General features: G+C 37.1%; 1 protein-coding gene and 1 long non-coding RNA gene across 3 annotated transcripts in view; one reads left to right on the top strand and one right to left on the bottom strand.

Moving 5' to 3' along the window:
* Window positions 1-1,352: 1,352 nt before the first annotated feature.
* Krr1 (KRR1 small subunit processome component homolog) lies at window positions 1,353-11,282 on the bottom strand. Its single transcript, XM_069988849.1, has 10 exons — window positions 11,163-11,282; window positions 9,672-9,844; window positions 8,254-8,388; window positions 7,916-8,041; window positions 7,743-7,826; window positions 6,533-6,589; window positions 5,094-5,264; window positions 3,905-3,982; window positions 3,707-3,800; window positions 1,353-1,858 (listed from the first exon to the last, which is right to left on the bottom strand). Exons 1-10 carry the CDS (start codon window positions 11,254-11,256, stop codon window positions 1,719-1,721), a joined length of 1,152 nt encoding a protein of 383 aa, XP_069844950.1. The 5' UTR covers window positions 11,257-11,282; the 3' UTR covers window positions 1,353-1,718.
* Window positions 11,283-11,315: 33 nt separating this feature from the next.
* Window positions 11,316-15,334, top strand: part of LOC138804548 (uncharacterized) — a 31,819-nt gene continuing 27,800 nt past the window's right edge. For both annotated transcript variants that reach the window (XR_011365291.1, XR_011365294.1), the window contains exons 1-2: window positions 11,316-11,619; window positions 12,617-12,670. This is a non-coding gene — a long non-coding RNA (uncharacterized lncRNA). The remainder of the gene's footprint in view (window positions 11,620-12,616; window positions 12,671-15,334) is intronic.

A 15,334-nucleotide genomic window follows, 5' to 3' on the forward strand; every position in this document is an offset into this window, starting at 1 on the left:
TTCAGTATCTTGTCTCTATGAAACACTCACCTAACTTACTTTCTACTTTTTTATTAGTATTATTTTTAGGTTGCCATGTTAGACTTCTAGGTCAGTGGGCTCCACATTTCAACTTCCAAATCTACAAAATCAGTGATGTAGATTTAGGTGGTTTAATTACCTTCTGAGTTAGTTAACTTCCCACTAGTTAAGGAATTAACATTTGAGGGGAAAAAGACATTAACATTCTGGTAAGCATGTAAGACTGAGACAGGAGGATCAAAAGTGCCAGGCCAGCTGGCCCAGACTACACACAGAACCCATCTCCGAAGACAAGAAAGCTATCATTGATCCTCACTGCTCCTTCAACTCTTACCACTTGGTTTTCTATGTTTTCTTCCAACTGGTTGTCTTTTCCTTTACCACTTACCCAGACTCAAAACAGAGGAGTAACTACAGGATTTGATTTCAGAGGCCTGCTTATAAACTTGAATTGAGGCATAAATAAAATTGTAAAAAAAGAGAAAGAGGGGCTGGGAAGGTGGCTCAGTGGTAGAGTGCTTGCCTTGCATGTCTGAGGCCCTGGGTTCCATACCTCAGCACCACATAAACAAAAAAAAGAAAAAAGCTGGAAGCGGCGCTGTGGCTCAAGTGGTAGAGCGCTAGCCTTGAGCTGAAGAGCTGAGGGACAGCGCCTAGGCCCACAGTACAGGCTCCACGACCGGATCCCCCCCCAAAAAAAGAGAGAAAAAGGACAAGTCAAAATATTAGTATCAATAGAGAGGAATAAAGAGCACTGAAATGTTTGCATTAAGTTTTCTCAAAACCAAATGCTGGGAGATTATTTTATCTAGAGACTAAGCAATAATATCAGACATGGGATTTAATGTATAATTACAATTGCCACATTCCCAAAATACTGGATATAAAACAAAAACTAGAAGCTAGTATAGTTGTTCAATCTTAGTATAGTTGTACAATCCTAGCCACTCACAAAGCTGAGATCATGGGGCTCATGGTTCAAGGCCAGCCTAAGAAAAAGATTAGTGTATGCCCTCATCTAGAAGAAAATATTGGACACAATAGTGTGCACCTGTTATCCCAGCAACGTTAGGAAGCATAAATAGGAAAACGACAGTCCAAGCCAATCCGGGTAGAAAGCAAACTCAGATCTCAGAGAACAGAAAGGGATAAAGGCATAGCCCAAGAACTAGAGTGCAAGTGTAAAGCCTTGCATCCAAACCCCAATACCACCACCACCCTTAAAAGAATCTGAAAGTTACTGCTAAAATTAAGCTTCCACAAAACCTGCCTGTCATTCATTGATTAAACAAAATGTTCACAAAGACAAATTTTTCAAAATACACATAAAAGATTTTAAATACCGTTCTATTAACAAAAAAAAAGACAAAAGAAAAAGTATCAATATTATTTCTCACAGATAGAGGCAAGTAATGCCCTGGTTTCTAGAAATCCTTTACAAAAGGAGATAGCTTCATAAGTACTACTTTAGATTGGTGTGCGCCAACCAATACAGGGCTTGAACTCAAGGCCTGGCTACTGTTCCCTTTTCACTGAGCTTTTTCACTCAAGGCTGGTGCTCTATCACTTGAGCCACAACTTTTTGCTTTTTGGTGGTTAATTGGAGGTAAGAGTCTCACAAACTTTTCTGTCCAGGCTGACTTCAAACTGCAATCCTTAGAGCCACTAGTGCCTGGCTTCTAGTTCAGATTTCTATGTTATTTTTTCTTCTTTTTCTTTCCATCTGCTTCCATCTTAAGCTTAACTTCCTCAGCTGTAAGAGCTCCCAGCTTCTTCATCTTTGCTTTCTTAACTTTTTCTTTGATGCTCGCCACGTCAATTTTAGTTTCAGTAGAAGCTAGAAAAATTATAAAGAAAATATATGCAATTCTTTAGAAAAGATGTTAAAGGCAGTAACTTCACAGTATTATTTTAATAACTGTAGGTCATGTTACAAAATATAAAGCACCTTCCTAAAGGGAAGTGAGGAACTCATCCATCAGTAAAAACACATGAAAATGGCATGGTAATTTATTGATCCACTATGCTAAAACTATAGTTTTTCAATAATTCCAGACATTTTGACCTATATTTTCTTCTATATTTTAGAAATTCAGAAAGGTCACTAACACATCAATTTTCCATCTAGCATATAAAAATAATTTAAGTTACTTCTCATGAAAAATATTAGCTAAATAGGAAGCTACAGGTCATAATCATGAAGACCACAATAAAAACTTAAATAAACTGGTCACAAATTATTTTTAACAAGACTTTTGGTAGTAAAGACAGTATTTGAGAGTATATGATGGTCTTCCTAAACAATGCCAAAAGCATAAATAAAACAGAAGCAATAAAATAAACATAGCCTTTTCTTATCACTTAAGTTACAATATTCAGATCATAAAACAAGATAAAATGTCACTATACTAACAATATAGCCACCAGAGGTATAAGATTTAAGCTTCCACTATACAAAGCATATGCTATCCTTAATCAATACAGACCCAGTTAACTAGCTACCAGGTAATTCCAATATGCTGAAAACTATAATGAAATACATTTATTTATAATTATAACTGAAAATTATAATGCTATGATACTTTACTTTTATAAAACCAATTATATTCACAGAATATAGTGTTTTAAGCAATCCTGAGCAGAGAGAGAAATGCTGGAGACCCATTGTAATAAAAAAGGATGGGGCTGGCACAAAAACTGACATCCAGACCAATGTAAAAGAATACAGAACCCAAAAATAAACCAAGCAGTTACTGTCATCTGGTTCTTCACACAGGTACTAAAAACATGCACTGGAAAAAAAGAAAAGCTCTTGAAACAAGTAATGCCAGGAAAACTGGATAGCACACGTACAACACAGAAATTAGACCACTATAGTTCACTGCACACACAAAAAAATTCAAAATGGATCCAACACCTTAATATAAAACCTGAAAACTTCAAAAGTATTACAAGAAATATAGGGAAAACATTTCAAGAACAGAACTCCAAAAGCTCATAAAATAAATGCAAAAAAAAAAAGAAAAAAAATCAAATGAACAAAAACAGTAAAGCAAAACAGGATTTCCACAGAGTAATGTGGTAGTTCTGTAATTGACCTATCGTTTATATATAGCATTGCCAATAATCCTTTGGTTGTCCATGTGCCTGCCACCTGACTTTGGAGGGTTGATCTACTCAGAACACAAGTGCTACTAGAAGGAGAGGATGAGGCTAGAAATGGAGAAAAGGCAAAAGTGTTTCTTCCTCTTAGTTTCTTTTGACCTTCTGTCATTCCTCTGTCAATGCTCTACACAGTAACACCAAAACAAATGTTAAGCCAAAGATCAAATAAGTAAAAAGGATAACTTCTGAAAAGCCATTTCTGAGATGCATGATAGCAGACTATAGGATCTTAGTCCTTCACATACTCTTATTCTTATCAAGGATATAAAATGCTCTGGGTTTATCTTCCCAAGCACAGGTCAGAGCTTGGAGGACTACCATTCCTGGGCACTCTAACAAGCATTAACTGCTTGCTACTAATTTCCTAACTGCCTCTGTCATCTCTTGTCCCTAAGCTTAGTAACTAATGAAATGCCAAGACAAAATGAAGAAGAACATGGTTATTTCCTAACATGAGACAGTCAAATAAAAATCACTGTAAGTTTGTCATGAATAATATTAGGTGAAAAATGAACATTACCTTCCTTTGGTTTCACAACTGGTTTTTCTTTAGGTGGAATAAATGCTTTGTTTCTTTCCTCTTGTCTCTTACTAAGAACTTCTGCTTGTTTAGCCTACATTAGTTAGAAACATATTAGTAAAGTACAACTTAAACTTAATAAGATTTCAAGCAGCTATGAACTTTTTCTATTAATAAGACAGATATAATGAATTTTACCTTTACTGCTTCCATTTTCTGTCGTTTCTTCTGATTTGCCTTCAAAAAGTATTCACCACTAGCCAGTTCTTTATCAATCTAATGAAAACAGTATTTATAATTACATCAGAAATAATGCAATGACAATTTTCTAAGAAAGCTAGGGCATAAAAACAGTGGAATTAACATTCTATGATGAAATAATAAGCTTTAAGAAGGAACTATACTCAAAGCTGAAATATGAACATGGAGTTAGCTAGGAGAAAAAGGATTGTGTTCACTAATACTAAACAGACTAAATCAGGTGGGGAGGAAGGTCAGGATTCAGAAAAGAGAGAGAAAAAAAGATAAGTTTTAGGGAAGCTTGAAGAAAACCAAATACTAGGCAAGGAGGTGGAATATGACTTTAAAATGACTGAAGGTAAGGTGGGTATGGTGGCATGCTTTGGGATCATAACAATCAAAGGTTGAGGCAGGAGGATCATGAATTTGAAGGATTCTGAGTAGAAAGAAGAAACAAAAGCAGTATTTTTCTTTTAGACTGATCTAAAGTTTTAGAGTTCTGATGGAAAGTTGTGATACAAAGCAAAAAGGGTACTTAAAACCAAGATGGGGGGGCTGGGAAGGTGGCTCAGTGGTAGAGTGCTTGCCTTGCATGCATGAGGCCCTGGGTTCAATTCCCCAGCACCACATAAGCAAAAAGAAAAAAAGCTGGAAGTGGCACTGTGGCTCAAGTGGTAGAGGGCTAGCCTTGAGCTGAAGAGCTGAGGGATAGCGCCCAGGCCCAGAGTTTAGGCCGCCCCCCACAACCGGACCCAAAAAAAAAAAAACCAAGATGGGTATGAAGAAAAAAGGAAATTCTGGTCATGGTTAGAAAGGAATTTTACCAGAAATACAGCTGACAAAATGAAATTTGAAACTCAAAAAAAAGGTAGATGTTATAACTTAAGATGTAGTAAGCTACATCGCTCTTTAAAAAAAAAAAACAACTGTCCATTTACAGTGACTACCAGTGCACTAGTAACACTAGCCATCATATTCACAACATGAAGGCTCACTCTGAACAGCCCAACATTTGCTTAACTCAAAATATGCCTATTTACGCCTTACCTTCAATTTCCTGTATTTCACCTAAACTACCCTCAATAAACTTCCTGACAAAATAGGTTGATGTTTCCCCTTCATGTAAAGGTGGGCACTCAATACTGACCTGGCTTTCTGGCTGGGGTGGTGGGAATGGTGTATACTCCTTCTTAACACTTTTCTTCTTTGGTTCTTTGCGTTTGTTCACATTTTTGTGTTTGAACTGTGGCAAAAATCTCTCCCAACTTTGTGATCGTAATTCAGAATCTTTTGCTAATTCTCGTTTAATCATTAAGGTCTATAGTCATACACACAAATAAAAAATGTAAATGTCAAATTCATACATACTGCTTGGATAAATAAAATTTTTAAAGGGACTATTTCTGACCTTTCCAAATGCACCATAAAAATGCCATCTTAAAAATGCACAATTTGTCAAGCACCATAAAAGAATTACAAACTTAGATAAAGAAACACAATTTAATGAAAATTAAGCTTTTCAACCATTATTTCATTAAAGCATAGTAAGGAGGGTTCTCAATTAGCTGATGATTCCTTATAAGCAAATGGGAACTAGATAGGCTAAGAGAGAAGTAAATGTTTAGTGGTTTTGACAAAAGTCAATTCTATTCTCCTATTTCCCCAGTGCATTTCAATTTTGTAGAAACTGAAGCAAAAGAGAACATCAAAAAGACATCAGAATGTACAATTAGTTTTCCTTTTATCTGTAATGTCCTGATGTAACTCAAACTCACTTTCAATCTAATCTACTGATTTTCAAGCTTTCAAATTCAAGGGAACTGCTCAACAAATACTCACCATAAAAGAACTCAATATACTATGGTTATATTTCCAATTCTAATCACAAACTAAACTTTTTTCACACAAAAAAGGATATAGCAATGCTCTCTCAGAGAGGCTACAATGTTAGTAGTAACTTTCAAAAAAAATTTTAATGTTGGGCTGGGAAGGTGGCTCAGTGGTAGAGTGCTTGCCTTGCATGCATGAGGCCCTGGGTTCGATTCCTCAGCACCACATAAGCAAAAAGAAAAAAGCCAAAAGTGGTGCTGTGGCTCAAGTGGTAGAGCGCTGGCCTTGAGCTGAAGAGCTGAGGGACAGTGCCCAGGCCCAGAGTTCAGGCCCCATGACCGGACCCAAAAAAAAAAAAAAAAAAAAGAAAATTTTAATGTAATCTGAGTCTAGATATTATTAGAAAACAGACTCCTAAAAAAAAAAAAATCACATCTTTAAATACAATACATGGGCTTACTGTCCAATACAATTGTTATCATCTATAATTATAAATTCTGTGAGGTTTATTATTATTGTATTAGAAATATAAAATGAGTAACAGCATTTCTTTCAATATCTTTTACATTGGAGATATAAGCCTCAAATGACTGCAGAAAAGCTGTGCGGGCTGAATTCATCCCAAATAGCTGCTTTATCTGTCTATATATTAGGCTTTGATAAGTTTCATAAGAATTCAATCAAAGTTCCTTTGACTGGAAAGAACTTTCAATAAAACAAACTTGATGATCATTGCTGTGGTGATTTGACACTTACTTTAATGTTATAAATTGGATGAATATTCTTCATGGTATCTAGTACTACTTTTCGAACCTGAAATTTGCAAAGTAAAATTAGTAACTTACAAAGATCTAAATGAACATGATAGAAGAGAAAAATCCTATGACTCAAGAAATGTTTACCACACTGAATCTAATAATTTCTTCAACTGCTCTAAGTGGCTTCTAGACTTTTCAGTCAAGCACCCTTGAATACAATAAAGTTTCTCTATTATTGCTGAAAGATGGCATATTCCAACATGTTAAGCTAGTAATTTAAGGACAGAGGGTAGTTTAGGAGCAGAATATGAGAGTTCAAATTATGGGGCAGTCACTTCATATAAGAAAGTCAATTGATACTCCTATTCCAGCTTTTTCATTTGTAAAAGATAAAATTGTATTAAAAACTCAAGTACATTATAAGAATCAAATAACAAGTTTCAAAGACTTTACAAAACTGCAAAATATATTCTGATTTTCCCTTGTAGTGCTAGGGATCAAACACAGAGCCTTATGCATATTAGGCAAGCATTTTACTACTGAGCTATATCCCCAACCTTCAAAATAATGAAACATATAATATATGAAGCTATTAGTACTCCATGACAAAAGGGCAGTCAATTTGTGAGAAAGAAAGCCAATGGGATAGCTATTAAATGATTCCTAAGACGGAAGTAAAACAACACAAACAGATACAGATAGTGATAACATTAAAACGAGCTTACAGAAACTTATTTATTCCTTAGATTTCTCTCAGAACATTTTCAAGTTAAAGAAAACTTTTATGAGGAATGCTAAAATTCAAACAAAATATCTATTTTGAAGGAAATATCTATTTTTCAGTGTGACCTCTACTGGTATATAGATCAGTGCAAATTTTTAATTACTCGAATACATGGAGAATACCAGGCTTCTTTGTTATAGAGCAGGAACAGAAATGCCCATTTACATTTTACAATGGGAGGAGTAATGATATAAGACCTAATTCAGAAATGGATGTTTCCAGCCATTTTGATTGTCCAAAATACATTAGGAACCAGGAGTGATGATTCCCTCACATTACAGGACATATAAGTATTTACTGAAGGGAAATCAAACAGCACATTCTAAAAATGCAAAATGACTATAACACAATGTTATCCAATGAACTAATACAATCAAATGAATTTGTAAATTTGCTTAAAATAAATAAAGATAATAAGTCTTACCTCCTTTAAGCCACTAAAAGGTCCGATGGCTGAAACTGTATTTCCTTGAACCATGATATAACAGTTTGTTAGGAGTTCCAATGCCTACATCAAAGGAACATTAAGCAGAAATTAAACAGAATGAAAAACTAATGAGAAAAGACTTCAATTTTTCCATTGACCAAAAAAAGTACCTTCAATGTAGATCCTTTGGGACCAATAAGTCGTTGTCTTCTTTTTACAAATCTCTCTTTATTTCTTACTAAAGAACCTATTTTAATAATATCACATGCAACATCATCCTGAAGAATTCGTACTGCCTTTCCAAAAAAAAAGTAAAATAAAATCAGTTGTTTTTTTTTTACAACTGGTATTTATGTCCCAAGGCCAGACTAATAATGTCTGCACACAAACAGGAAAGTCTATGATAGAAAGAGGACAGGGAGGAAATAGGAATACAGGGGTAAGGAAGAAGATATTATATTACAGGCTGTCTAAACATGTAGATAAAGCAAAGTACTTCTCAATTTACCTGTTCAAATGAAACACTCCTTGCTAACAGTTTTATTAGGTCTCTGGCTCTAACAATAATGTATGGATCAAAAGTCTTCTTTGTAGTACACACAGTCATACTGCCCTCAATCAGGTCCAGAGTTGCATTAACATGCTACAAAAAGAAACAAACAAAAAAGAATGGCTTAAAATGAATTTAGTTTTTGATAATTACAAAGTCTTTCTCATCCTAACTTAATTTCTGGGCCTTAAAAGGCTAGGCTACCTCTCAAATCCTATCAACTCTTTCCCTGGAAAAAGCTGTGTAATTACATATGAGTATTTGATTACTTTCAAACTTCACAAAATCTAAGAAACTGAAGAAATTGAAATCTTTTACATCTGGCTTTAGAATACTATGTATTTATTGGAATAAAGACTATGTCTAATTTTAAATATATGCATGTGTACATACATACATCAACCCAAATGTGAGCAAAGTGAGTCCTATCTAAGATACTTTGGTAATTAAAACTATAGTTTCTCTATCCTGAACCCAGGATGTACCCTCAAAAGCGAAAAATAAATGTTGCTTTCAAACTTTTTTTCTGGTTAGGGTATGCAATATAAAGCAAAAGAAAATTATAACAGGTTCAGAAAGAAGCAATCAGGAAACTGCAGCATTAACACTGAATAGCCCAAATCAGATATCCACAAAGGAAATAAAAATGCTATTTTCTGACTTTACATAATATGAAGAATGCTTTAGTAATGAGTGATGAACACCTCAACATAAAGTTGGGTTTTCATGAGTTTCCAAGAAAAAAAAATTAGTTTAATCTCAGACTTAGACAACTAAAAAGTATAGTCTGTTGCCTGCTAAGCCATGATTGTTTCCAATAGGTATAACCAACTCCACAGCTGTCCACACTGAGATACACATTTTATATCACAACTAGCATGTACGTGATAGTTACCCATACCAAAATCTCATAATCACTTCAATCCTCAATTTCAAAAATAACAAAAATACTGCTCTCGTGGGACACAGTAGCAGACAAATAGAAGATAGGCCATATATCTTTCATCCAAAATGAAAGTTAAACAATTACAAACATAAGTCCCTCAGACTGGACAAAGATATGGTCATGATCATGGCCTAGAATAGGCAGTCTAAAATCTGTACTTCACAGGTGATAGTTTATTTTGGCTAGTTTACAAAACTGTAAATGGTTAGAGGTGTGTGAACATTTCAAAGCACTTTATTACTGACAAAGTCAAAAGTGCAAGAATTGTAAAAATACAAAGTTTACCTATAATGTTTAAATACCAAAGAAACTAATTTAGCCAGCTACCTTGTACCTCTAAAAACAAAACCAATCAGCATGCACATAATTACTTAAAAGTAATGGCATAAGCAAGAGCAAAATCTCAAAGAAATGTACAAAATATGCATACATGTTCACTCAAGGCTTTCTGCACCAAAGGCCAACACTCTTTCAAGTAAGCCTCTCTATATTTTGGAAACAAAGTTGCAAAACTGCTTTCTTCCAAGAGTCCTCTGGGATTGTCTTCTTTAGAAAAAGGGGGCTCCTTCCAACCATCAGGAACAGTAAGGAGTTCTGGTTCATCTGTAGAGGGGAAAAAAATGTACCCAGTACATTTTAATGGTCTTTTTAGTACTTTGTAAATATCACATGCACACATTCATAAATTCCCAATACTCTCCTTGCATTTCCTCTTCTTGGTTTTTGTATTATACAACAATCAAAGAACATGACTCAGTCATTATTAACCCCCTATAAAATTACCAACACATTCAACAAGATTATCAAAACATGTTACAAGTCTAGTAAGAAAGAAAACGGTTAGGGCATGGGCACTTCCTACATCCACATTAGTTAACATATGCAAGACAAAAAAGATGATACCTAAAAAACTTCTACTTCCCTGCACCATGGTAGAGTTGAAGGCTCACATTTGTTTATATCACTATGTTAAGTACTAATGACCTTTACTGACTTTCCTGGTGTGGAACTTCACTGTATAATTAGCATTTTAGGGTTTGGGGATCTGGAATTCCAAAGGCCTTTTCAGGGGCCTATTTCTACAAGTCTTTGACAGCAATACAAAGATAAGAAGAAGCTGTATTTTGAGTCCGACTTTATACAAGACATTCAGTCCATAAAGAGTCAGTGTGATTTTGATCTTTTTATATCTATAGTCCGTTCTGTGTGTTCGTGACATTTTTGAAAGCAACAATTAAAAAAAAAAAAACCAAACAACTTTTGATGCTTTCCCGACGGATCTGGAATGAAAGTTCAAGCTTTTTTTTTTTTTTTTAATTTTTTTTAACACTTTCTACAAGATTGGCTGAGCAAGTCCCCGGACTATTTCTCTAGTGATCTTTTCCATTGCTTCACATTGTAAAACCAAACTACGGAGCAGACAATTTAAAAATAGCGCAGCAAGGTAAACGAAACGCGTCGTCTACGATGCGTATCGCTGTGTCTGACCAAACACAAGCCAGAAACGGCAGCTACACATTTCAAATCTTCCTTACTGACTGAATAACTAGAGTGAAGGAGCAGGCAGTAACTTCCGGCCCGGTGGCTGGTCGGCTCCACGCCTTCCGTCGGCTAATCCCATCCCCTACCCGGCGGGGTCCCAGTCCTCCTCCGGCCGGTCCCGGTGCGGCCTCCGCGCTGCTCCCCGCCACGTCTTCACACCCGTCTTTTTCCAGGCCACGGGTTCCACTGCGGCTCGACTCTGTGGGGCTGGGAACGCGTGGCCGGGCCCCCCGCAGGCGGGTCCCCGCCGGCGCGGCCGAACCCCCTCCACCGCCCGGAGCAGGCCACGGACGACCTCACACCGTCACAGCCACGAAGGGGGCGGGCAAACACACTCAACACCCACCACTGCCAGGCTTCGAGTCCCCCACGGCCTCACCTCGGTTTTCTGTATCCGGCTTCTGACTTCGAAATTCTTTCTTCGTAGGTCCCACCGCTCCAGAGGCAGGACTGCCTACCGTGGAGGACGCCATTTTCGAGCGACTTCCGGTACCACCGGAAGTGACACGGTTCTTCAATCCTGCCGGCTAAAACAGCTGCCCGGCAAAATGAGTTCCGTGGAAATTCAGGCGAGATCCTCACAGTCTCCGTACGCTCAAGCACCAACTTCGGCGCTTCCCCACCCCGGGGCCCAGGCAGAGCTGAGAACATCCTTCCCAAGATACACTGCAACCTCGGAGTTCAACTGCATCCTGGGAATTGTAGTTTAGCAATGTGTTGATCTGTAGTTTGTTGGTCCCAGGGTCTAAACTGGAATCGTTTTGCTCCGAGTTTGGCCACTGAGTGCAATGAGACTACAGTTGATATCTCTCAATAAACATCTGTATGCTTGACAGGTATGTTCTAGGGTTTAGTAGGAGGTGCAAATAGGAAAATATATGGTCATCCAGGCAAGGAATGGCAAGAACATCCAGTATTCATTGAGTGGTGTGTGTGTGTGTGTGTGTGTGTGTGTGTGTGTGTGTGTGTGTGTGTGTGTGTGTGTGTGTGTGTCTGTCTGTCTGTCTGTCTGTCTGTCCGTGGTCTCTCTGTTCCTGAGCTTCTTTGCTCAAGGCTAGCGCTCTACCACTTGAGCCACAGTGCCACTTCCGGTTTTCTGGTGGTTTATTGGAGATGAGTTTCATGGCTTTTCCTGCACAGGCTGGCTTTGAACTGCAATCCTCAGATCTCAGCCTCCTGAGTAGCTAGGATTACAGGCGTGAGCCGCCAACGCCCGACTTCCACTGCTAACCTTTTGCAACTTAGTTTCACGCACTTTCATGCCATGAATGGAATAATCAGTTCTCCGCTGAGTAGTTAGGATTACTGGTGTGAACTACTGGCACCCGGCCATTTACATTGTTTTTAATCCTTAAAAAGTTAAGACAAACAGAACTCTGTAACATGGATGTAATTTTGTGTGAAGTAAGTTTTCAAAGCCGTTGTTTCTGATGGTCTCTAAATCAGAGAGAATATCTAAACAATATTTCTGAAGACAGTAGGGTCCACCAGCTTCATTTTCCACGGGGGAGATGTTCTAACGTGCCCAGTGGAAGCCTGAGGACAATACTGAATCTGTATATTCTGCTTTTTCTATATATGTATAAAAGTTTCTTTAATAAATTGTCACTATAAGAGATTCGCAACAGTAATTAACAAACTAGAACAATTATAACAATGCAATAAAATCATGTAACTAGTTCCTCAAAATATCTTATTATACAAGGCTTATTTACTGGATGATATAATATGTAAGGATATAATACTTACTTCATGTGATAAAGTGTGGTAGATGACAAAAAACATGTGACAGCATTAATCTGTAAGCCATTCAATATATTCAATCCTTTGAAGGAGGATCATAGATGAAGAACTGATTTCCTGGAAATCTGAAGAAGAGAAATAAGAGTAAGTAGAAACTATTATAACAACTAAACTAATACCCCCCCCCCAAATGACTGACTCCTTTCTATCCCACTACTGGATATGCCTGACTTAAAGATATATGGAGAGGCTCATCACTGATACTCTAAAAATCATCTTTGTCCAAATCCTAAGCAGGTTCTTGTCTAAAGACTTCTGAAAATTGATCTTCTTTCTTTCCCTTTCTAAAAATCCTTGTTGCAAAAACAAGGGAGTCATTGGTAGAGTAAATATCTATGAAATGAAATGGGATGGGATGGACATTGTCTGAAATCTACTAAAAAATTAAGGTTATCATGTACAAAACATAGGGTTACTTGTGGATGATCCCAAGACACCTTTTTGTTTTTATCTGTAACAGAGATTTCATTCCGTCCTTACAATTTTCTTAGACAGGCAATGATATATCTCTATAATAGAACAATCAACAACATGTGAAAGTTATGAAGTAGTGAATGCATCCTTCCATGTTCCCAGCAACGCTGCAAAACAGGTTTGTATTATGCTTACTTTAAGCAAGTCAATCGCTGATGCATGGTTGGTCAGACTTCAAGTCCAGGCTACTTGACCATTTGCAGCTCCAGAAAGACTACTGGGCATTAGGACTAGCACATTGGAAGGAGGGCTGATGGGATAGGTTGCAGGTGGTAAGAGACTTGGTCTTAAAGTATTCACAGCACTTTATTTTATAGCAAAAATTTCTACAGAAGCTTTGTTTTCAGGTGCATACATGTTTCAATGCTGTCCATTCTATTGTTAAAAATGACTATGGGTATTTGAGGGACCTTGGTGTCTGAAGACATTCTTTTCTGCTTGACTCTTAGGCTCTCTAGGACCCAAGCCAATAAAACATTCAAATTTCTTGGGGAATCTAATATAATCTCTCCTACTATTTACAGAGCAATCTTTCCTCTCTCTCTTTATGAGTGTTCTTATTGATAAATAAGACTTAATTTTCAGTTATAATATTCTTCCCCCTGAAGTAAAGCTGTAACGCTCTTCATACCATTAGGATCTGCCATAGCAACAGAAGGCTTTTAAATGAATGCATGAATATTCAAGATTTAACCAGCGGCATATGAAATATATTGATACTGCTGAAAATTATTTTATGCAAATAGAATAAGCTACAGTTTTTTATTGCAATACCCGACACAAAAGGAATATTAAGCTTTCTGAATATTAAGCTTAAGTCATTTGTTACCCCTATATGCTTCCCACTTCTTTCAGCTATAGACATCACAGATGGCTGACAATGAGATGAAATTTTTACACAAAGAATTTTAAACATTTAATGGATTTATATCTAAATAAGTCACTTGATTGTGTTGGTAAGATGTTGGCATTACCCTTCATTGTTTGAAATTCTCTATCTAAAATTCTAACGTGGGTTGGGGGGGAGGGGGGAGGCTGGGAAGGGATGTGAAGGGTAAACAAAGGAGGAGGCTGCAATGCTTGGTAAGAAATGTACGCATTATCCTGCCCATGTAATTGTAACTCCTCTGTACAGTATGTTCACAAATAAAATTAAATTAAATTAAAAAAAATAAAATTCTAACGTGGGTATAGTGACTCATGCCTGTAATCTCAGGTACTCAGGAAAAGCTGAGATCAAGATAGTTATAATATGAGGCCAGCCATACAAATATCCTCAAGATCCCATCTCAACTGATAAAAAGCTAAGCTCATTGGTACATTCTATCACCCAAGCAATATGACCAACATATATAGGAGTATCATGGTTAAGGCTACCCAGGCATAAAAAGAAACACTGTTCAAAAACTAAGGAAAAGAAGAATGCAGGCGTGGTTAAGTGGTAGAGCACCTGTCCGGCACGTATAAGGCCCTAAGTTCAAACCTCAGTAGCACCAAAAACAAAAACAAAATAAAATTAAAAGGTTATCTCCCTGACACACTGAGAGATATGCAGATTCAGCTTTTTAATATTACACACTTTACTAATGTGATAAAGCTCTATACACATTTTCCCCAGAAAGCACATATATCTGAATGCATATAAAGTACACTTGTCCATTGAGCCAAGGGACCAGATAATCAGAATCAGATTAAGTGTCCTTACCTTAAGCAATGTGGGAGTGATGTCCTAGGAACTTGGATCTGATCTTAGTAGCACTAAGTCCTCTGTGCTTACAGCATCCTGGAGAGGTAGAAGGGATTGAGACTTTTCTTTACCTTAGTAAACACATACTATCTACAATTAGAACTTCTGTGTGATTTAGATGCATTACATACAGGGATATATCTGAATACTCATTTACTCTATTGCAAGCCATAGAAGATAACTTAAAATAATTTAAGTAAACAAGAAAACTCACTGTCCTATAAAACCAAGTCTATGATCTAGGAGCTGGACAACACAAAGATACTAATGTTCCCTCTCAATTCCTAGCTCTCTCCTCTCTTCCTTTCTCCTCTCTTCTCCTCTCCTCTCCTCTCCTCTCTCCTCTCTCTCTCTCTCTCTCTCTCTCTCTCTCTCTCTCTCTCTCTCTCTCTCTCTCTCTCTCTCTCTCTCTCTCTCTCTCTCTCGATCTTTCTCTCGATCTCTTCCCTTTATGCCTTTCTCCTTTCTCCCTCCTCCCCTCTTTCTTCACTCCCTCTTCCCTTTTCCTCTCTGCCAACACTATAGAA

The sequence above is a fragment of the Dipodomys merriami genome, unplaced genomic scaffold (assembly GCF_024711535.1).
Source record: "Dipodomys merriami isolate MVZ:Mamm:240054 unplaced genomic scaffold, mDipMer1.0.p SCAF_10, whole genome shotgun sequence".
Taxonomy (NCBI): domain Eukaryota; kingdom Metazoa; phylum Chordata; class Mammalia; order Rodentia; family Heteromyidae; genus Dipodomys; species Dipodomys merriami.

Excerpts from the sequence above, each read along its gene's own strand:
- Krr1 (XM_069988849.1), bottom strand. The coding sequence starts at position 11,256 with ATGGCGTCCTCCACGGTAGGCAGTCCTGCCTCTGGAGCGGTGGGACCT. Across the intron at positions 7,827-7,915 it reads CCAAAGGATCTACATTGAAG|GCATTGGAACTCCTAACAAA; the intron begins GTACTTTTTTTG and ends CCTTTGATGTAG. Across the intron at positions 6,590-7,742 it reads CTTTTAGTGGCTTAAAGGAG|GTTCGAAAAGTAGTACTAGA; the intron begins GTAAGACTTATT and ends TGCAAATTTCAG.